The following is a 24908-nucleotide window of genomic DNA, read 5'->3' on the forward strand; positions in this document are numbered from 1 at the left end:
AGCTGCTCTTACATATGCTATGTATGCTCTTACATACCATTTCTGACCTCACCCATGTCTTCCAGATGCCATTTTCCTTATAGCATAAAAGCATATAATCACAACTTGCTGTCCTTACCTCCTACATCAAACTTTCAATCTCTCATGTTGGTCCTTTCCCTCAGACATAAAGGCTAAAACATACCATCCCTTTGACCCAGCTGCTCAGGAATATCCCAGTTGTAAAGCCTAACATGACCAGAGAGGCCACTAAAAAGGCCCTAAAATATTGACGAAGAAGGGTTGCTCACCCTCCATCTGAGGAGAATATGGTAACTATCCTTATGCTGTTCCTGAGGGAGTCTCAGAACCTGGTAGTGAATTGAGAAACTTGAATCCACACCTCTGAGAGCAACCCAAGTGGTAGCCTATCAGGTTTGTAAAAGTATGGGAACTATGGGGAGAACTGAAGTGCTGGAAGAGGATTCTGCAAAGTGAATATATCTTAATTTGGGGTGAGTGGACATTTCCAGTTCCACTGTAACCAGGTGGCATTGACAATCCTTACTGTGATCATCTCCATCTTAGCATCATACAATGGTTTGGGTTGGAAGGGACCTTTAAAGATTATCTAGTCCAATCCCATCTTAACTAACTTCTAGCCTTGAAAAGGCAGTAAAAATTCAGGAAGGTGCTGAGATGCTAATTGAGGTATCAGTATCTTCTACTACTTCCTAACCACATGCTCTTTTTACCCTGTGTCTAGTACCTATATGCAATAGGCTCTTCACCAAGGAGTATGCTGCATCTCTTTCAGTCCTTTAGAAACATCTATCTGTACCTTTTAAGTTTCATTGATTTGGGTTTTATCTGTTCTAACAAATACTTTTTTTTCCCAATATTTAGACAACACATTGAACTTATCCTTTCTTAAGCCTTTCAGACATTGCCAGGAAAATGCATGAAAACTGATGATATAAAAGTGTCTGTGCCATGGACTTGTGGTTTTAGAGGCCAACGATGTCTGAAGTCCACACTGAAGAAGCTGAAGGCTGGCTTCCTGGTTTGACTTTGACAAGGACCGTGACTGAGTCTGCAGGGGTCAGCGAGCAGCAGAAACAGAGGTTGCAAGTATGAGATGGAGAAATTCAACATGTATAACATACCTAAGCACCACAAGTAGAAGAGAGGGATTTTTCATGAAGTAGTTCATGTTGTGACCTTACTGGTTGTCCCAAGGAAGTGAACAAGCTATGAAAGGTACAGGAGGTGGGTATGTTCTCTTTCCAGCTTCCTAATTCCAGCCCTGTGCCAACAATTTCTTCTTTTCTCTGCACATGGTGTGACAGCACAGCACAGAAAACCAGAGAGGAGTCAAGCTGATCCCAAAGACCTTCTGGCTCCCCTTCAGGAAATGAAATGCACATTTCACAGCATTCTTGCAGAGGTGGAGTTAACTGAAGCAATTCTTACAAAGGTTTCCTAAGCCAGGGCATCAGAGAGTATGCACTGACTCTTATGCATTGACTGTTCTCATAATGTTGACCAAACAAGAGATGAGAAAAATTTAGGTATCCTGTACCCCGCGAGAACACCCCGGAAATGCAGAGGTGATGTACAAGAAAGTTATGCACTACGGGCAGAAAGATTTTCGTGTTAATAGAGGAAACTGTCTGGACAGTGGACAGGAGACAGGGACAGAAGTCTTACTGAAGACACCACCACCTCTGGGGAACGGTATAAGGGTGACATTTGATCTGTGCATCCGAAGTACCCCCAGACTGAGTAATCTGCTATATAGGAGATTTACCTCCCAAACTGCCTTGATGGCTACTAACTTCTCAGTTCCAAACTGACTGGAGGAAAGTGTTAGGGGCTGGAGTCTGCCAGCTTCCACCTACTTACCAAGACCCTTCCTCTGTGCCCAGCAGTGTTTTCACATTCATTGACTTCCACACCACAGAAGGAATGAACCAGGGACTGCGATCACTTCCCTCCCGTCCTAAAGTTATCCCTCCTCCAGCAATTCCCCTATGTTTGCAAATGCCAGCCTGGCATCAGTATGGTGTTTTTTTCAGGCATCTGCAGAAAGCTGTCCCTAGGGTGTCCACCTATAAAAATACCCACAGTATCACAAGATCAACATCTAATAGTGAACAGGGAGGCATAAAAGCACTACCATGTGCTGTCGCTAGCTAGGCAATGCCTGTAAACATTACACTCAGGTTCCCATGCCCTAAATCTAGACTGGCAGCTAATACAAAGCTACACAGATTCAAGTTTAATAACTGAGACTTCAGCTTCACTTATGTGCTTTGTAGCATCCTTAGAAGACAGCTACACCTCTGCTTCAGTCTTTCGTGAATATACATGCATATCTAGATGGTCAGCCACCCAGCTGGAGATCGATGCCTGAGTTCCTCAAGTAGGAGAGTGTGCTGTGATTTAGATAAAGGTATTTTACTCATTTTTTTTATGCTACCTAACCCCCATCCCATCTGTGTATGCTGCATGAAATGTAAAAAGATAAAAAAATTTTCTGCAGATACTAAATTTTAAAGAACAGCTTTTCTTCGCTCACAATTTGGCATTCAACTATCCATCGGGGTAAGCAACAAGTGACTTGGCAGATAATTCAGGACATATGGCTCTGAAGAACTGATAATTTAAAAGTATGAGGACAAGTTTCCTCAGCTCATTCACCTTAACTTGTTACACGTGCTTTAGCAGCTGGTACAGCTAAAAAAGTGTAGAAAATATAATGAAAGTGACAGAATAACCTTTTTTTTTTTTTTGTATTAATGTATACCACAAAAACCTCACTCACAAACTGAGTAACAGAAGGAGTCAAATACAAATCAAAGCTATTAAACATACATGCCTCAACTGCAGTCACCAGGTGGCATCAGATGTATCCATATACTGATTGTCAGCTTCAAACCACTGTAGCCCATGTGGTCTGGAAAACGCAAAGCACTTTATGTATGGATACTAGGTAGAGCCCAATAGCTGAGTGGTCAGTAGACTACAGAGTTTACATATAACTTTAACAAGATCTCACTTTTGGTTTTTGGTTTTGTTTTGTTGAGGAGGAAGTATTAAAGAGCAAGATTCAATGGCATCTCCTAATTTTGAGGATATTGGTTGGAAAACTTTTCCAAAAATGCAAAAAAATGTATTATTTTAACTAAATGCATTGATTCTTGGTCAAAATAAATGTATTTTTATATTTTTCCCTTTTCCTTTTAAACACTGAAATGTTTAAAGAATTAAATTTTGGAGAAAAATCAGTTCTTTCAAAAGATACATTTCAGCTGTCCCAAAGAATTGTAGCTTTCTGTTGATACAGAAGGACATTTTTTTTCTGGCTTTCTGAAATTGTCAGTGAGATCTTCAATGATGTCAGAAATCCTATGCTTAAAAATTCCTTTGTTTTACTAATATAATTACATTATTGTATGAGGGTGAAGCTGAAATTAGCTATGCATCATACCTAGTATATTAACTTGTTAATATAAAAAAAGTGAGAACTATTTCATTTACTTGTAAATCATAAGTCACATCAGTTTTTTTCTGCATTTGAACATTCATAACTTTCATCACTAATGAAATATTTGGGAATCTAAACTGTTTCTTGAGCTTGGCAGTATTTAGCACATGCATTTCTGTTATTCCTTATTATCTGTCTCCTCTGAGAATAACTTTTCATCAGGGGCAAATAAAACACAGCAAAAGGGTGAAATCTTGACCTCACTGAATCAATGGCAAGACTCCCAGTAACTTCAAGGGGCCAGGATTTTACCACACATGACCAGCTTTATACAAAGAAGGAAAAACAAACAGGCAAAGATAACATGTTATTAAACGCACCGAGTCTGAAAATGAATCATCATCTAAATAATATGGCGAATGTTTACAAATAACAATAATCAAGAAACTCAAGTTGCAGTTTGAAACAGAGTTTCAAAATGAACTTGATTCTTCAGGGAAAAAAATGTATCTTTCTGTCTAAACACTGAAAATATAAATTTTAGTATATAATTCTAAGCCTTCAGATTTTATATCTTTAGTCTGTTGTAATGACTTTTCAGCCAGCAAGTACTTTTCATTATATTAAATACATACAATTGTATCTGCATCATTCCAGCGTTACTGCAAAAATGTAATCCACATTTACATTCTCTTCATCATGACCTGTTCCTAAAAATGAACCAATGTGATTATCTATGCATACGACACCCAGAGAAGCTTAATGGCTGTTGGGGTCCCTACTGCAAACAATGGCATACACGTGTAAATAGTCTATTTGTTTAAAGACCATTTTTGCAAGCACTGGCTTGCAAGCAATATTTGCGTTTGCAATGGACAAGCCTAGCCTTGCACAGATACAAAAGGAAATGTCTCTGCTCAAATGATTCATGATTATCCTTCATGCTTTACAGTAATGGGAAGACCCTCAGCAAGTGCACCCAGGGAAACCAAGGAAGAGAAGGAGAAGCAGCACTCTTCATACCAACCAGCAGTGGACTATGGCACTGAAACAACATGCTTAAGCTCCAGACCAGAGAGCTAACCTCTAGTTTGGAGCAAAACAGTTTGTGGCTAGTTTAACACTGTAGTATCCACGCAAAAAGTAAGCCTATCTTTTGTCTGCTACGGCATGAAGCTCACCTAAGCCAAGTTTTACTATTTGTATTCAAGTGTTTCCATTCCAGCAGCTGCAGCACGTACCATAACATAGTCCTGAAAGTCTAAAGAAGAGCCTGAAATTTAGGCACCTAGTGTAAGATAAATTTGTAGCCTCTCTCTCTAGTTAGTCCAAAAAGTGGTTTATGCCGTCTTAAGACAAGTAACTGAGAAAGACACCATGAGTTGCTCTCCAGGGATCTCCATTTTTCTCCACTGGTAAGGGGAGCCCAGGCAGCCAGATCATAGATGAGACACAGCTTTGGATGGCTACCATCAAGTGAGACAAACTCCCCTCTGCAAATGGCAACTTCCACTATAGTTGCCTCTGGAGAGGCAACTATATATGGCTGGAGAATGGAGACACAGGTGGTTTAACTGGCTTGGCACAGGGCCGTGCACTGAGCCTTCTGAGTTCCAGTATATTGCATTGAGAAATTCCCACACCTTGTATTCTCATCTGCACTATCTCTTGAGAAATAATGAAACAAGGCAAACATAAAGTGAACCTAGTTTTCTTCCCTTTCTCTGACATAAATCTGTTGTCGTTACAAAGAAGCTCTGCTTTTACTTTCTAGAACACGGTGCAGACACACACATTTGTACAAAGACCTACTATATTTCTTCTTTCCATAACAAAAAAAGCACAGAATTCATGTTATTTCATCAGCAAAAATTATACTCTTTACTTATTATCTGCAATTCTATCCATAGCAAGTACATTATACTGTAATTAAAATATATTGTATGCATTATCTGTGAAAGGGCTGTAATCATACTAGTCATTGAAATACATTAATACAGTACCTATAATACATTAAAATTTAAATAGATGAAAATACAATGCAATATTGTAACTACTTTTAATTTTTTTCTTGCTGGAAAAGTCCTAGGAATATCAGAATTTATAGGCTACATTATCCTGTCTCCATTAGTTTCTTAAACTGAGGAGGATACGCAAAAGGCAAGCTACTTCCTAGAGACAGAATCATAGACTTATAGAATGGTTTGGGTTGGAAGGGACCTCAAAGATCCAACCCCCCTGCCATGGGCACGTCTCAAGGCAGTGCAAGCGGAAGCACAATAGGTATCACATTCATCATGAATGAGACTGTATGTAATGATTTTTTCCTTTGAGAGAAGACAGGGAGAAAGGGAGAGGAGTTTGTGCCTTTTTAGCTGTAATGGATGGATGGGTGGCTACTGGAGACAGGGCTTAAATTCTGATTAATTTGGTCATGTCTCCCCATGTTGCCTTGCTGACTTGGGTGATGGTGACCTCCACATGGAGGGGTTGAAACCTTCATTGCCTTTAAACAGAGTTTTGTAATTAATTCAAAGGGACCACATCTTACCACTACTATTCTCTTTGGAATGATTTGCGTCTTTGAATGATTAAGGATTTCCCACTAATATTTGCAGGAATAATGTTATCATATTGGAGGTCTCACATGCAGAACCTAACTGTTTTATCAACTTCTAGATTTTCCTGAGTGAGTTTATAACGGATGCAAAGCTCTAACCTGAAGAAGTTTGACTTTTCTTACTGCACATTCTTCCAAGAAGGGGGTTTTGTCCATGATCTGTTAAATGTGAGCCCACTTCTTGCTTTATATATAGAAAGCAGTTAATAATTCACTTAGCTGTAAGCACAAAACCTTGTTATTCAGGCTGTAGGTTAGAAGGATGCAGGAAGTTTTTACCCTTTCTTATTGGAAGCTAGATCTCATGTGACCTAACCACATTAAACCTAAAGCCTTGTGGGCCTGTGCAGATTTGACTGAATGACAGAGATGACCTTGACAGGCTCAAGAAGTGGGCACCATGTGAACGTCATGAAGTTCAAGATGGCCAAATGCAAGGTCCTGCACCTGGGTCAGGGAAACCCCTGGTATCAATACAGGCTGGGGGATGAAGGGATTGAGAGCAGCCCTGCCTAAAAGGACTTGAGGACACTGGTGGATGAAAAATTGGACATAAGCAGGCAATGTGGACTGCAGCCCAGAAGGCCAAGGGTATCCTATGCTGCACAACAAGAAGCATGGCCAGCAGGTCAAGGGAGGTGATTTTCCCCCTCTATTCTGCTCTTGTGAGACCCCACCTGGAGTACTGCGTCCAACTCTGGGGTCCCTAGCACAAGACAGACACGAACCTGTTGGAGCAGGTCCAGAGGAAGGCCATGAAGATGATCAGAGGAACACCTGGAGCATCTGGAACACCTCTCTTATAAGGACAGGCTGAGAGTGCTGGGGTTGTTTAGCCTGGGTAAGAGAAGGCTTTGGGGAGACCTTATGGCAGCCTCTCATTATATATAGGGGGCTTATGAAAAAGATGGAACCAAGGCCTCTAGTGACAGAACAATGGGCAACTGTTTTAAACTGGAAGAAGGTAGGTTTAGATTTAACAGAAGGGTGTTGATACACTGGAACAGGTTGCCCGAAGAAGTTGTGGATATGCCATCCCTGGAAGTGTTCAAGGCCAGGTTGGATGGGGCTTTGTGCAAAGTGCTCCAGTGAAAGACATCCCTGTCCATGGCAGGGAGGTTAGACTAGATGATCTTTTCATGTGCCTTCTGAACCAAACTATTTTATGATTCTGTGATGTCTAAACACATACAAATGCAATGCACACAGCATCAAAGTAATTGTTTTTTTGATTTTAAATACCTGCGTACAAGGATGATGGTTGGTTTTTTTTTCTTTTTGCTTACTCCCCCTGCACAATTCTCTTTTCATTAGAGCAGACGATAAACCTAGAGAAAATCCTGCACATACCTGTTTCTCCCCACTGGGCTTCTTGTGGTTTAACAGCAGCTCCACGGCACCAACTACCTCCTTTCGTATGGCATGCAACAGAGCGTCTCCCACATATACATTAAAACTTAAGAGCAGCTCAATGAGCTCAAGGTTCTCATTTTCAATTGCAATAAGGAGTGCAGTTCTTCCCAGGGGATCAATGCAATTAATATTGATCTTGAAATAAATTTCTGCTTCCTCCAAAGCTTTCTTTACACTGGCATAATCTCCTTTCTCCACAGCGTTCAGATAGGCTTTCTCTGAAGGAGACAGTTCAGATTCTGCCCGTACAATACGAAGAGGGATACGATCTCTGTAGGGAGCACTGACACTTCTTTTGTAGTAGAACTGTGCCATATTTTATGCCATTCTAATACTTTGTCTCTGCAATATGAAAAGAAAGATTAAATCAATAAATATATTTTGGGGGTACAGTGCACCAAATTAATATTTGCAATATATAAGCATTTAAAACTCATACTAAAAAGTGATGTTGAAACAAGTACAAATGGTCTCTATCAACAGAACTTGTAAGATCACCAGCAAAACCTGGAAACCAAAACATATGACCAAGTTGTTGAAACTTACCAAGTCAAAGCATATCTGTTAGCATACCATTTGCTTGAATGTATTCCTGAAACTTGCGGCAAGCGTGAGGTGGTATGATGCAATGTACTTTGCACCAAATGTGTAGTTCCACTTCATACTTAATTTCTTCATTAAGTTCCACTACCTTGTGTTTCTCAGTTTAAGAGTATGCTCATACACAGTTGCTGCTTCTCAGTAGACTATGGGGCATTACATCTTTTAAGCTCGAATGTGATAGTGGTTATGTCACTTAGAGATTGGTTCAGTTGCCCATCTAAGGTACCAATGCCTCTTTGAGATGCACCAGTTATCTCATCTGTGCTCCAGCATGGCTTGGGTCTTTCACAAGGCCTATGCACATCTGGTACCTCCTTGCAAATGTCTCTTAAATCCTACAGGCATTTCCAACAAGCACATACTAATGTATAAATTAGAATTCAGAGCCTAAAAGGAAAAACAGAATCCTATGAGATAAATTCCCAAGAACTAATAGATAATAATCATGGTTTTGATTCTGAACTATTCAGTTCTAAACTAGAATTAATACTGAAACAATGCAACTATAAAACAACTCTGAAGTCTTACATATAATAAAGCATTTAATGCCTCTGCTTTTACTCTGTATACTTTGTGCAAGGACTTTGGAAAAACAATTCCTTCTAACAGGATGATTTTCTCTTGGCTCAATCTTCTACCAACAAAAAAAAAAAAAAAAAAGAAAAAAAAGAAAAGAGAGAAGAGGAAAGAGAAAAATTTGACTTCAAAGAACATGATACACAAAAAATATTTCCTTCTGCAGTTCAATTAGAAGTTGAACAGCTTATTAGTCAAAGAACTGTAGCTTCTTGTCATTTTCTCAGCTGACAATGCAATTTACAGTAACCCACTGCCTTTTGCTCTATTTCCTTCAAGCATTAAAAAAAAAGAAATATCTCTGTTAAGATCCTAATTTGGCAAAGATAATATGTATTTTTATTATTGTGAGGTTTTGATTCATCAAAAATTTCACTAAACAGTGTGAGGAACACAGTAATTCATTTGTTCAAGTGTCCTTATGCAGTGCGATGAGCGGTAAATACAAAGGCTCTTACTAAATTGTTTCTTTGTTTTGCAGAGCAGATCAACAGGGCTTGAGGCAGGCAGGAGACAGCAAAGGAGACACATTAGAAAGAATTCCCCTCCTGATTCATGTACAGGACCTGAACAATTGCAATCTTTTGCAAGATGTTTCCCAATTCCCCCTCCATGATGGTAACAGTCTGCAGTCTGGGCTATGAGAGGTTGCACAGGCTGTGGATTATGTTCTGTTAATCTCACTCTAAGTAAAATAAAGTACATACCCTTTGCACAGTTTTGTACCCCTGGAACAACCCCCTTTGAACACCTGGAACCCCTATCACATTCTTATTGTTAGTGCACTGTGTTTTACCAGTTTCCTTTCACTCTTGCTTTTCAAATTGCAAGTTCAATTCAAGAAGAAGAAAGTGTCATGTATGTTCAGCTCCAAATTAACAAGACTTAAATGTTGATGTTCACAAGCAGGCATCTACAAGAAAAGTAGGCTGCTATACTCCCATTACAGCCATGGAGATTTAGGGCTCCATTCCACTGCTCTCAAATTGTCATCTGGTGCTGGATGCTGAAGGGCACCCCCCCAGGATCCAGCTGCCGCTTCAGAATGACTCATGTCTCACAAGGGGTCCGTTTCCTATCTGTCTGGGTTAACCCACAACAATACACAAACATTGTTCAGTTTCTTAATACCTACCAAGAGTTCCTCAAGACCCCTGGAGAAAACTGAGTGACTGCAACTGGGAGGTTATTGCTAAAAGCTCCTCCCTCTTGAAAGCACAGGAATGAATACACGGACCATTGTCTCCCCATTTATTGGCAGTTAAATCAGCAATTAGCTTGGATCAATGAAACTGGGCATCACAGAGATGCTCATGGTAGAAGAAGAGTACAGCAATTTATATATGGGATCTATTATGATTTCATTAGGATGATTCTGGTTGGGTTTTTTTCTTTGTTTTTATGATAAATTTGGGGAAGGTCTGTTACTGCTTCCTTGTAAGCCCTAAGAAAAGCACTTGCTGGAACCTTTTGTATTTATCTCTTCATGACTCTTGAATGGGTAAAATTAGATCTAAACTTAGTTTGTCTCTTTCAGAAGAGACACCTTAAACACACATTGTCATTCTTCTAAACAGCTGTCCTCTGCTAGTTTTTCTCTCTTGCCTGTACCGCTTCCTGAAAATAATCAGCCATGAGTAAAGTTTTGTCATAACTAAAAATAAATGTTTATATGCAATCAGAAAGCAGAGACTGATTGTTGATACAGTGCACTCCTGGAAGATGATATATACATCAAAGATATAGTTCATGGTTGTTTACAAAAATAAAACATTTATTTTCATTTTATCTACAGGTAGATAGTGTTGCATGACAACTGATACTGTGCTGTCGCACGTAAATGTATGCATATGACAGATTTACATGGGAACACCACGAGAGCTGTAAGAGCCAGGAGTAGCCAGCAGCAGTAAGGAAGTCCCCATTTGCTTTGACTTCCTCTTCGGGAACAAGAGCCTAAAGAAACAAGAGGTCCAGTACAGAAGAAAAGAAACAATTTATGGTGCAAAACTTAGAAAAAGTGGAATTATAGTTTCCACAAAGTCCATGCACCTGAGACATAATAAAAATATTTCAGAGAAGAGATAAAGACAAAATAACTGGCCTTGAAAACAGGAATATAAGCACCCACTAGAAACTCATTATAACCAGAAGCTAATAAACATCATGTGACAGATTGTACCTCAGGCATCCAAATACTGAGACTCATGGGGCTCAAAGGGGGGCTCAAAATCCTGGAGGCATTATTTTTGTCTCTTTTTTGAAATCGGTGAGGGGAATTAGGGACTGAGAAACAAGTTCAAGACAAAGAGAGAAACTATCTTCAATATGGTTCTGCTTTTGTCTGTCATCCCCATAATCCTGACTGGGTATATTTAACTAAAGCAATTTATTCAAAATTTGGTGGAACCCTTTGTGACTTGAGGAAGAACATATAATGGACTTGGTAAACCAAAATAAATTCTTTTTATCAGTTTGGAGAAATATCACAATATCATCTTTCTACATTTTCTGTGGGTTGCTTTGTATTTTTAAATGGAAAAAAAAAAACTATTACCCCTGGTTTTGCAAGACATTTGATGAGTCCTCTGACCCAGCTGATAGCACTGAACATTACTACTGCTTTAAGAAGTAATAGTACATTGACCAGTATTCTGATGTATTAATCCATGCTCTATTGATCCAGATAAAGGACTTAGTTACAGCACCTACAATAAAAGAGCTAAAACTTAATAATATCAAGAAGTGCAAGGATGAAACTTACTCTTTAAGACACTTCATATGAAGAGATTATGTAAAATACAATTTCTCTGGAATACCTGAATAACTAGGCCCCAACAGGCACCGAATATTTTGAAATTATGGTGACTAACTGTAAACCCGGATGTGAAAAGTTTTAGGATTAAGATTTAGGTAGAAAAAAAGCCTCACTGAATGCAAAAGGAATAGGTATTCATTTCAAAATAATCTTTACTAGATAGCTATGTCATAGCTGAAAATATATCTGTTTTGAAAGTACATGTTTCTCCAAATGCAGTTTAAAACCAATAAAACATTTAGCCTAACTTTCCCACAACTAGAAAAAATAAACCAGCATCAAATAGGGTCAGATAGTTGGGTGATGAATGGATTAAGAGCAGCTCTATGGAGACGGACCTGGGAATGCTTGTGGATAAAAAGGCAGCCATGAGCAACCATACCCTGGGCTGCGTGGCCAGCAGATCAAGGGAGGTGATTCTCCACCTCCACTCTGCTCTTGGGAGACCCCACCTGGAATACTGTGTCCAACTCTGTAGCCCTCAATACAGTAAAAACCTGTTGGAGCAGGTCCAGAGGAGGGCCACAAAAATGATCAAAGGGCTGGAGCACCTCTCCGGTGAGGACAGGCTGAGAGAGCTGGGGTTGTTCAGTCTGGAAAAGAGAAGGCTTTGGGGAGACCTTATGGTGGCCTCTCATTATATAAAGAGGGCTCGCGAGAAAGACGAAGAGAGACTTTTAACCAAGGCCTATAGTGACAGGACAACAGGCAGCAGTTTTAAACTGGAAGTGGGTAGGTTGAGATTGGAGAGAAGGAAGACATTTTTTACAATGAGGGTGGTGAGACACTGGAACAGGTTGCCCAAAGAAGTTGTGGATGCTCCATTCTGTAACTGTTCAAGGTCAGGTTGGATGGGGCTTTGAGCAACCTGATCTAGTGATAATGTCCTTCCGTGGCAGGAAATTTAGACTAGATGATCTTTTAATGTGCCTTCTGACCCAAACCATTCCATGATTCTGTGTTGTCTTTATGATTTTCTTTATCAGTATTTGCAAATACGCTATCCATAATCAAGCTAGCTGTATAAATGATAGAACAAATATTAATAAAAATATTTAATATTTTCATATACATTATTATAAAAAATATTTAATGACTTTCATGCCATTAGTCTGACCACGTTATATATTATATACTTCAAGTTACACTTTAAGAATATAAGGGAAGTTTTTGAAAATATAATACTAAATCTACAAAATATTGCATCTTGACATTGGTAAAATTTTTAGCTATAAGTAATTATAACACTTGAAATATAATGGATCTGTTGGCCCCTAGAGTCAATCTGTTTGCAATGACAGGAAACCAAGCAGAATGCTTTAGTGCTTCTCCAAATGTGTCCAAATGGGGCACAAAGCCAACCTCCGATGGAAGATTCATCATATTTAATTTTAGGAGCACAGTTGGTTTATTTAACTATTGACATTTATCGTCATATTTTTGCATTGCCTAGGGCACCTCACCCCACATTCCACTGTTTCTACAGAAGGGCACAGGTTTTCTTGGCAGGTCTCATGTCACACCTGCCAGCCTTTGGCCAATACAAGCCCTGTGCCAATGTCCTGGGTGCCTCAAATGGCCCAGATGACCCAGATTCCGCTTTAGCAATTGACTCCTGCCCTCGGTGTTTACATCTGAGAGTAAGGCACTTCTTGAGTGCAATTTTTTTGGCTTGTTTTAGACAGCTACATTAGAATGAGAGAAGTCATACCCTTCTATTAACATGGTCAAAAACTAATTTGGTTTTAATTTCCCTTTCAAGGGCCGCTTCAGCTTGATTTATGGCTACTCTCACATTATTGGACTTTGTGACCTCTAAAACCTAGCTTAGCGTATTGATCAGTCCTTTCTCCTTTGTTTACAGGTCCCCAGTTACTCCTAATTTCCTTTCTAAACTGAAGACTCAGTCAATTAGATTTAGAATCCTTTTCCATGTTTCCATTTTTAAAAAGACTTTCTGGAAGCAAAAATTGCAACTATATTTTGTGTTAAAAAAAGTTTAAGACGCGTTTGCATTAACCTTTATTCCAAATTAAATTTCGGTTGTATTTTAGATGAAAGTAAGCAAACCAGTGTCAGAGAGCATATTGAGGTTCAGAAATCTTATATTTTCATATACACTTGTAATTATAAATAGTGAATAGGCTCAGCAATAGAGCCATTTTTTCAGCAGTTCAGCATTATTTCCAGCAGAAAAGTTTCCATTTATCAGAAAATTTCCACAAACCTGGAACAACCAGTAGCTTAGAGCTCAGAATCGTCACTTGAAAAGTGGGGGAATCTTAATTAAGTCTTTCCTCAGGAGAGACTGGTAATTGGAGTTATTGGATTTTCTCTCTCAGAAATCCAGCATTAAAAGAAAAATAAAAAAGAAAACTATGATATTTGAAGGCCAAGATATTGACTAAAATAGTCATCTATCATTGACCTGCAGCAGCGATACCCACCAAAGCACACACAAACACACACACACTATATATAGTGCTTCCTGCCCTCTGCAGATGTCAGGGAAGTACTATCAGCACCTGAGCAGGAGAAATAAAAGAAGAAAACCATAATACTTTCACACAAAATTGATTCTTATAAGATTTCTTTCTTAACAGGCAACTTCATTCACACCTACTACAGACCACTATTTCAAAAGATATGGGACTATATTTTTCATACGTTGTTTTTCAGGGAGGAATGGCAAAATTCTGCCTTCTTTGCAAACCTTTAATTTTTCCACTCTACTTATCATCATTTGTCAATTTGACATTTCTTAAGAAAAGCTGATAATATTAATTTTATGGGTGCTAAAGAAATCACTGGAAATTGCCTTCTGCTGCTATATCATGTTTATATACATATACATATACATGTACACATACACATACATATTGTAACCAGCAGTACTGAGAAGTTTCCCTATCAAAGTTAAAGCTCAAAAAAAAGGTAATCAGAATTCCTTGGCTTTAAGTCAGCCTCTGTTTTTGCCTTATTTGCCACCCCTAAATATATGATGACATCCTCACTATTTTTCCAGGGGACCCTGACTTGCATTCCCTCGTGTGCTGTCCCCTACCTCAAAACACTATTGTAGCCAGTTGTGATGGAGAGGGATGGGTATCAGAGTGACTCACTAGCAGGCACCAAGGGCCTCTGTGATAAGCCCCTTTTATTTCTGGCCACAGTGCTTAGGTATTGCAACCCTTTCAGAGACAGGAGAAGACACCCAATGACAACTCATCTGTTCAGCAGATGAGCAGCTGGATGCACAAAGATTTGCTCCACAGTATCTGTATGTGCAACTTCTGAAATCCTCATTGATGCTACCCTTCTAAAGATACTTTATTTTCATCACTAAGTTAGATTTACTATAGCATTATTATACGATACAGCTTCTTATGTGATGTCAAAAAAAGAAAACTTCTGATTTTGCTCATGAGTTTGCTTTTCAGACTATTTGTGTGAAAAAAAAAAAATAACGAAACTTCATAAGAAGTAACTATGGAAGCACCCTGCTCAGGAAACAAGAACATTTATGACAAGCGAATAACATGCTGATATCTCTGTGATCTTCTGAAACTATTTTATATGCACTCTTCATGGCAAAGGAAAGTTTCTGACATTTGTTATATTCATGGAAGTATGAGATTTTCTTTCTAAAATAGATCTGTGACATATGAGCTTTAATCTGACACAGAATCCTATTCCATACACAGCAAAAATGATGTTCAAAGGGAATTTTTGAAAGCAAGACTCTAGCTCTGATAAACCTCAGTCCAAAAGAAACATGAAGTTCTTTCAGTCTCCAGGACAGACTGTTTCATTTGAACAAGAACAAAAGAAATGCAGATAAACCTTTGATTTCTGAACTCTGGATCAATCCACGTACTGGTGTATAGCCAAATGTCCCAATGTCAAGTAACTTAAACATGCCTCACTGAGGTGAACCGGGTACATCATGCCCATATTGTTAAACTCCCTTTGTCCAAAATAGGACAGATGATTGAGAACTCTCTACTGGGAATAATTTCTGGTCCATGCTAATTTCTAAACTGTGCCTGGAAATTGACTAGGAAGGTGTTAATTGGCTTGAGCCAACACCATTCCAAGGACTGTTCTAACAACTTCAGCTGCAGGTGACAGAGTTCCACTGCCCATGCATGCCTTCTAGTGCTGTTTATATTACAATTGTTATAGCCCGCAATACATTATATGGGGTCATCACCTGAAAGTTATTTTTCATTGTCAGAGCTATGATCAGCTTCAGACTTGAAAGCTAACAATAGCCAAAGTAGCAATTTGGACTTTGACACGGAGTCATGCATGCAGGAGATAGAACTGAATAGCGCCATTTGATATATGTTCCCGACGGGGCTGTTGGTTAATTTGGAATAGAGCTAAAACTCTTGTTTGCACTCTGGTTTAAGTACCCTATAATCCAAGCTGCAGTAAAGCAAAGAACATGACACAGTATACAGCTGTCAGTGGATGATGGGAGACAGGCTGTCATGTTGTCTGCTTGAATGTGTTCCGTCTTCACAATCAGCAAGGCAGGACATCAGCGAGAAAGAACAACTTCCAGGCACCAAGACACAATGGATATATGACAGATGAAATTCTACCAGTGTCTTACATTAGCAGCTTAAGAGATCAAGTCCCAGGAGAGTGCAAATGCTGACACTGAATGTGATAAACCTTTAACGCGGTGACACGGATTACTTGCTTAGATGTTTTTTTGTCAATTTTAAGACAGGATGCAATTTCATAGCAGTTTTTTGGTTTTAAAGCATAGTGCTTTGTATATAGTGTATGGATGTTCTGTAAGTTCACTTAGGATACACCGAATGGGAGGAAATTTTCACCATCGAGGGCTGACATCATCGCAGATCCTAGTTGAGAATGACAGGTTCTTCTTGTGACCTTTAAGGTCAGGACTGGTATCAGCCTGAGCTTTGAGAAATACCAGTTTTAAGAGCTTATGGAAAAAACATTGTTGAGAGATGTTAGAAATTATTAACAGATCATATAGGGGAGGATGATTTGGGGCTCGGCATGCAGTATTGCAAATCTGCATAATTGTTAAAATCAGAGGTATTCAGGGCTTTAATTCTTCAAATACAGGTAAAACTGAGCCTAATTTCACTTACCTTATGAGTGAAAAATCAGAGAGCTCCCCTCATGAGAAAAAAAGAGCAGCACAAGCTCACAGAAGTATTATTAGATGGCAATAGCTCTCTACTATATATTAAATTAGTTCATCTTCCCAGTTTTATTTAAACTAGAAAGAGGCATTCCTTGAAAAAAACGTGCATGGTTATCTCTTGTTGATGGGTAGGCAAATATCCTTGGGAAAGTGAGGGAACGACCCTGAAGCCTGAACTACTTGTTCCTGCTCAGATGGGAATACCGAAGCGTTTAAGCCTGCTACCAGAGCGAAGGAGAGAAATACTGCTTTCCACTGACTGACATGAACTTGTTCATTGCAATGATGGAGCAGGAATGATGTCAGCCCAGCCTATACGCAGTGGGCAGCCAGTCTGGGGTGGGAAGGACAGAGAAGGCAGTAACACAGATAATGATCTTAATGAGTGACTGCACCATCCAGTTGAGCTGACCTCCCTGTCTCCTTGGCTGGTGTTATTCTCCTGGGTAAATTCAAGGAGCTCTCCAAAATAACTTCCAAGAGAAACTGCTTCAGTGTCATCCGGCTACAGAGAAGGCCTTCTTCCAGCATTCCGACAGTAGCGCTGACCTTATGCTCCTTGGTTGTGACCCTGAAGCATTCGTACAGCACAGCAACATTTCTCAGGAGACATGGGGAGTGGGCTGTCCCCTGCTCACGAACAGGGTGGGTGGTCCTTCTCCAAACAAGGAAAGCCACGGGAGAGAAAATAAGTACTGAGAAGAAATTTCTGCTGAGAAATTAAACCATGGTGGGGCAGAAAGGGTCTGACTGTACAAGTTCACTTGAGAAGGAAGGGGAAGGGGAGGAAGAGTAGCTTGGGAAATAGAGGGCATGAGTATTGCTTGTGGGAGTTATGCTGCAAGTGGCAGTGACTTCTCTAGGCTTCAGGATGTGTTTACATGCAGATCCGCATGTCTTCCCATCCCTCACGTGACGACGCTCCAGGCAGCGTGCATCATGGCCAGAAAAGGGAGGTTGCGGGCAGACTGCCCAAATACCTTTAGTAAAGACTTGCTAATAAAAACACTCCAATGTGGGTCCATTTTCAGATGTACAAGCTAAGCCACCCCGAGGGTAAGTTAAAACACTTTCTAGTGTTTAGGGCTGATAAAGAGCCAGCTGTGAAGAGATCTATGTACAAACATATACACTCACGTAAACATCTTAGTACTAGCTGCTGCCCTCAAAGTGGTATGTGGGCTTTGTGGGAAGACTCAAAAGAGGCTGAACTAAAATAAAACAAAAGCTGGCAAGAAATAAAGAATAGTTAGGGGGAACTGTTCAGTCTGAAATTTATTGGCCTGTCTCCACGCAGATCCTTAATGGTTCTGCCCTCAAACTGCTTATTCAGAGGCATATGAGTTGGTGCATTTTAACATATTTTATTAAAAGACTTCATAAAAATGTAAAATCAGAAAAACTAAGCTCAGCTACCAATAATATCCCACTAACTCAAGAAAAAAGAATTGTAACAATTGATCAAATCAAAATTAAACTGATATGAAAGCAAAACAATTAGACTCAATAGTAGACAATGTTCCACAATCTAATTAGTTAGATAACACAAAAAATAGTTTTACAAGTCTAGAAATGGTTGCCCATTGGCTATAAAACCCAACAAAAGAATTAGCTTGAAATCAATCAAATATATAGTTTGGTTATTTAACTGGCTTAACATCAAATCCTAATTGGTATCTGGACCAAAGCCTGACAAAAATGATATTTTTTTTTCTCTAGAAATTCTATTCTCATGTGATGACTAACCCCTTCCTGCCCTTGTAGCAATAAAGATTTCAAAGAATATAATAGAAAACCAGAAGTCTGACAACTCCTATTTACCAGAAGTCATAAAATGACAGCTTCACGTCACTCAGGACCTCTAAATGTATAGCATAGAACATGCCCTAATGAATAGCTTGATGAAGTATTACATAAGGCTGCTTAAATCCAGGGGAACATTTCTTTCCAGAAATTTGCCTTCATGGCCAAATTGTGATTTATGCACATGCCCAAATCACAATCCAGGATTAAAAGTCTCCTGCTAAATGAGAACAGCAGTGAAACATATAAATAAGAGAATTCTCATTGCTAGGAAGTGGTGAAAACAGAAAGCTGTCATGCGGAGTCCCTGACTTACAATGGCATGTCTGTTACAGTGTTCTATAGATCCCTGACCTAGCGGTAATTATGTGAGCTTTGTAATAGCTGAAATATTTTCAGCATCCTTTAGGAAGTTTGTATTTTCTTCCTTGGGTGGGAAAAGGTCAGAATAACATACGTCACCACATTGCAACACAGAAACTTTAAAAGCAGATCACCTGAAAATCTTAATAACAAATCTAGCTCCTCAACACTCACTTAGCTGCTTTCTGAAGTATTATGTAAACTTTTGTCTCCCAAATAATTACTCCTCTCCCAAACATGTAATTATTCCAGTATGTTATTTACCGGAAAGCTATATTTGACGGAGATGGAAATAGGAAGAAATTGATACAGAAAACTTTCACTGTGGAAAATGCATGTTGTCATGATTTCCAACTGTCAGAGGATTAATAGTGCACTCCTTTAGGCCAGCTTTTCACTCATCTAGTTTAAAAAGTAATCATTCAGATTTATCTCTGGAACTAAGGAGTAAGCAACTTTATTTTGAAGCATTTGTGGTATGTTTCCTGCACCTAGAGCCAGAGGGATCAAGTTCATCTAAACACAAACAAGCCTAGCTGAGAGCTGCAACCAATTCTCAATTCGGGAATACTTGCTTGGCAAGAAAACCAAGTAAAAGCTGAAGAGAACAGGGAGTGCTATTAAAATTTCAGCAAAATGAAACTTGGTTACCCGGAACTCTTTGAAACATTATTTTAGCTATCAAGAAGCTCAGATGTTATGTGAAATTCACAGATTTAAGGATTATTACAAATACTTCATCTGAACTCTGTCATAGGGCAGGTCAAGAGAAAATTAGCACTGCTTCCTGGTCCTGAGAAGCCAGGGCTGGAAGAGGCTCTCTGGGTCCCCAAACACAGCCTCTTTATCATGGGCAGCTCTCTCGGATAATCTTTCCTTGAAGAGATCAGACTCCCTGCTGAGATCCCCCTGCTTGACCCACCTTCCCCTCACTGCTCCCATGAGTGGTGGTGGACACAGACACATTTCTCTGACAAGATAATTTCCTCAGTCCTAAATTAGGTTCATCTGTTGAGGACTCCTGTCAGGACTATCATTCCTCCAGAACACATGGAGAAAAAACTGCCTCTTCCTTTAGCCAGGCTGCACAAAGCTGGGTCCTTTACAGCTCCAGCCCATTGCTTGCACATCGATGCCGCCTGAAAAGCCCCCAGGTGCATGACCTGTCACCCAGCTGCTGTCCTGAAAGGGCATGGGTCCCCTTCCAGCTCTTGCATCACACCCCAAACCCCTGGTAGCCTCGGGCATCCAGCTGGTAATAGGTGTCTACAAGTAGGCAACTGAACTGAATCTTCAGTCTCCTTCCATGTTTGCACTATTTCTTTGCCATATCACCCTTTCTGAGTGACCTGACATAAACATGTTACTCCAAGACACATTTCTCGTACAATTGTTTTAATACTTCTCTATCTCATGCTTAGATATTTTGCTTGATTAAGTTCTAGAACAATTGCCTTGTTCAAGGCTGTATCATAATCATCACCTTCAATCTGCTGATAACCTGTGCTCTTTTCCTCCTCAACTGTTTTCAGTCAATAAGCTTCCAGTTTACGGAAAAAAATGAACTTTTTTAAAAAAATTATTCTATAAATGCTTAATCTTTTAATTTGCACTCCTAGATAGATTAGACTAAAATTTGTACTTTGCTTCCTGCAATAGTGAATTAACTGGTCTCAAGGGCAAAGCAAAAGAAACTTCATGATGGATATACTTAATGCTGCAATGATGCATACATGTAAGTATTCTTTTCTTCCAGCCTTGCACCAATCAGCTTCCACTCCAGTGCCTGAGTTTTAGTCAGTTTTCTCTTTACTTATATGTATAACACAGTTCTCCATCTCTCTTAGTAAGTCTCTGACTTTGTGACCTCTTGTAGCTATGAATGTCAAATGTTCCCTGTGAACTGCATGAACTTTATTCTTGGAAACTTTCTTCTAAATATACCTGCCACTATTTTATTTTATCAGGTAAGCTAGGAGGAATGTAAATATGAGCCATCATTTTGTTATTTTATTTTATTGATCAGATTTGCCCATGAGGCAAAACATCATCAAGTGGTTAAAAAGAGAAGCTTGTAGTGTTTAATGTATTTTTCAAGGAAATAAAATGACATCCATCTCATACTAGTGAATGTAAGGGGTAAATACTGTAGATATTAATCACATTAGTGCTGCTATACCTAGATTTAACCTACCTAAATTTAGACAGCTTGCTAAGGTTTCTAAGTTGGAATGTGTTTATCTTTTACTCCTTCTAAAGTTAGTGGAGAAAGAGAAGGAAAGTCACTGCAAGTAATTCAGTCAAATCTCCATTTCTTTCTTTTGACTGGCATAGATAGGTATGATTCTAGGCCTGAGCATGTGCATCTGAAGAAGTTTCTGAACCAAAGATGTTCAGAAAGTTCATTTTGAAAAGAAAAAAAGAAATTGCATTGGGTCAAAAGCAAAAGAAGACAAATATACTAAGGAAGACATGCCCCTACCTTAAGTAAGAATATCCCCTGAAATGCAGGTGCCTGTCAGTATTGCAAATCAGATACTGTAATAACTTAACTGCAGGCTATGGGCGAATCTTGTTTTGGAAAGATTTCTCTTTGCGGAAAACCTGTTTCTTACTCTAATCCCCTTCTAAGTATGCACACACATAGCAGCAGGTGATGGCCTGCACTATGATTTGTGGCACATGTTCCCTTTCAGGTACCATGCTAAACCAATGTACCAAAACATTGGTGACCACTGGAAATGTCATTAAATGTCCTGAAAGATTAAAGAAGCTCACCCATGTTCAAGGGATATATACATAAAATCTGTTATACCTGGTAAGGGAAGTAATACCTGCTTTTCCTTGAAATTAGTTTTCTAAGAGGTGAGATTGACCTTAAACTACATAAAGAAGATGACCTTCAAATACATACAAGCAAGTTATTAAAATTAATCATTGTGCAGGTGAATCCTACATTGTCCATAGTCCCCTGCCTGCTAACATTGCACAGTTACATACTGAATGTATGAATTCCTTTCACATTCAGTTGCCAGTGGTGGAGTCTCCATTTGCAAATTATTTTTTTTTCTTCTAAAGATGAAATTTTAATATATGAAGCTGAGCACAATCCACATAAACCAAAGGCAAAACAAGCTATTTGTAATATTGCTATGTGCTTGTACTAAGTAATCTTCATGCTCTGTCTTGAAAGTAGTTTATTTACTCCAGGCATCTACTAGAATATCACTGGAAAACATACTTTTTTAAAATCCTAATTTTCAGTTTAAAATTACTCATAGACAATTCATATGCATTTTTTCTTGTTCTAGCACCTGCTTATAGAATAACTTTTCTAACTCCCCAAGATATACCTTCATGATGCATTTGTAGAAAACAATAATATCTTAGGCTCTTGCACTGTGTTTCTGAGTCATTCTGGGATTCATCTTAAATGAAGGACTAAAGTTATCTTCAGCAGAGATAGAATACTGGCATTGTCATTTTCACTTTAAGAAGGAATTCAGCTTTCTTTTTGACATCAGGGAATAGGAAGAAATTGAAACAATGCTATTTTGATACTGAACTTCTGAAATAAATTTATTCCTGTAAGCAAGGAACAAAGCAATATTACGAATATGAATGAGAACAGTTTTGTGTAGCTATTAAAACCAGTAAGTTTGTAAAGACAATGTATGTTTAGATGCTATCTAATAGCTGCAGCATTTTATATTTCATCTTCTCACTTATTAGACTGCCAAGCTAATATGAGATCAGGCCAATGTTTTGAACAATCAGCACACTGTTCCAAAACATCATTCATCTAAACATTCATTTAAGCACCTTTTAACATGATTTTTAAAAAATAACACCTGGTTCCATCCAAGTCGGTGCAGCCTCTCAGAAAACTGTATTTTATAAAATCAGAACACATATCAACAGGTTTACACATAGATTTTGGAACACAGGAGCTGAACACCAAATAAATTGGTTTCAGGTTCCAAGTAAGTACAAGACGGAAGACAAGAGACCCAGGCCAAGATGGATTTTAGTTTCCAGGAAAACTTGCTAGAATAAAAGAGTCGCAATGCAAGATAGAAAATTGTCTACAAAGCTGATGAGAGTGGACATTTCAGGACCTGATGAAAGAAAAACAAGTGTCTAGCGCAGATATATAGGGAGAACAGCTGAGCACAAATGAAACTGCAAAGAAAATGCTGAAAAACTAACAATGACTCTGTAAGAAATTCTACTTGCAGGGAGTTCATTAACTAAATAAGGAACAGATTATTCTGAACCTGACAGTAACATCTTCCCTGAAAGCACAATTAGCACATTTCATCACAGCAACGCCCCCTCCAGCCATTGCTCCCCTACAACCAGACCGGTGTCCTCGGCAGGGATCTCCATCAGTCCCTTCCAGGCTGTGGTGCCACGTGAGTCCCATCACCACCGGGCCAGCCACAGCCAGCTATGCTGAACGCTGCCCACCGCTGGAGTGGGTTAGTGCCCTAATGTTCTGGCCAATGCCAGTGGTTTCTATTCGAGGAAATCTAATATTATGTAGTGACATTCTTTCCATCAAGTGCTAGAGCTCCAGATATGCAATAACCCTTGACAAATAATCAGGAACTGTTAACGTAACATCATCCACCATAAAAACAGTTGATACTATTTTACCAGAGCTCTGAGGGGAAAAGCAGACAAGTAACTTCAAATCATCCCATTTAAAATGAAGGCTTGTGAATGGAAAGAAGATTCCCTTTAGGGAAGATTAAATATCAAAATATTTTTTTACAGCAGCAAAAATTTAAGGCTATCGGACCTCTACACTTGGAACAAGACACTGCTGAATGCTTTGTTTGAAAGCTTACTCAACTCTGCTTAGTGTAAGGAAACGCTGGAAGAGGTTTTAATGTCATTTGCAGTAACCATTCCATGGTAAAAACGAGAAACTTTGCTTTTCAGCGGTTGAACTGTTTCTAGACTAATCATGTCCAGTTGCTTAGATAGTGAGACAAGCGGGACTAATTCAAGGGTAGTATAATTTAGACATTGCCTTTGCAGGGTAGTTCCACTGCTCATTGCACAGTGGCATGTCAGGAAGAACTTAATCAAGCTAATTGTCTGAAAACATAAGGTCAACCTCAAGGTAATAAAAACAGCTGGTAATAAAACCCTCTTCTCAGAAACAATTATTCGGTTTGACTAACAAGGGTGTCTTAATCCTGCATGTTGTGGAGATCAGCAAGAGAAAAAAGTGTTCACCATTTTCAGCAGTGGCTTAGCAACTGACAGCACTGGGCCAGAAAAGAAACTGTAACAAAACAACAACAACAACAAATGGGCAGTGGATCAAGCAACAGAACGCATCCCTCTGAATATGGTGAATTACACAGAACTGAGAATCACACCAAGTGGCAGGGGACCCTGAAAGTATAGTCACATTTATTTCTGAAAAGCAACCAACTGTTTGGATGAGAGCTGTGTCAAAGTGCTGTATATATTTGACAATCATTTACTGGCAAGTTCTTGGCATTTTGCTTCAGGGAATCTCATGTCCTTAGACGACTACTTTCTGGAGGATAAAACTGTGTGTGGGATTCAGTTCAGGATTAAGACACCTACGTTAAATGCCTAAATGTAGACATCGACATTTGAGGTAAGCCCCTAAATTCCCTCTGATGTATGTGGATAGCCAGGATGGGATTACATTTCCTAAACAGAGAGTCTAATGACCTTTAAGATATCTTACGTGTCTGAGACACCCCTGGGGATTGGCCGAAAAGAGTATACCTTTCTTTGTCCATAGGTAGAAGGCAAGCAGGATACCACTCAGATGTCACTAGACATCTGTCTTTGCGCAATGTTATCACAGCTTTATACAGTAGAATTAGCAGGACTTGCAAAGTGATTCAATTTACCTTAGGTATCTACATGCTGGTTAGCTGCAACACTTTCTAGGTTATGCTCTCACCGAGCATACATAGAGACACCTGCATATAGCCCCCATGTGCACACGCGGAGAAGAATTCACTTGTCTGAATATCCGTGTGTAGGGACATAAGATGAT

At 39.2% G+C, this 24908-nt stretch overlaps 1 protein-coding gene across 2 annotated transcripts in view; it reads right to left on the reverse strand.

Moving 5' to 3' along the window:
* The window catches only part of TRPC4 (transient receptor potential cation channel subfamily C member 4), a 158795-nt gene that overhangs the window by 90849 nt on the left and 43038 nt on the right, over window positions 1-24908 (reverse strand). For both annotated transcript variants that reach the window (XM_054188031.1, XM_054188032.1), the window contains one exon: window positions 7440-7844. In XM_054188031.1, coding sequence (XP_054044006.1) covers window positions 7440-7817 — 378 coding nt within the window. In that variant the 5' untranslated portion in view covers window positions 7818-7844. The remainder of the gene's footprint in view (window positions 1-7439; window positions 7845-24908) is intronic.

The sequence above is a fragment of the Rissa tridactyla genome, chromosome 1, assembly GCF_028500815.1.
Source record: "Rissa tridactyla isolate bRisTri1 chromosome 1, bRisTri1.patW.cur.20221130, whole genome shotgun sequence".
Taxonomy (NCBI): Eukaryota; Metazoa; Chordata; class Aves; order Charadriiformes; family Laridae; genus Rissa; species Rissa tridactyla.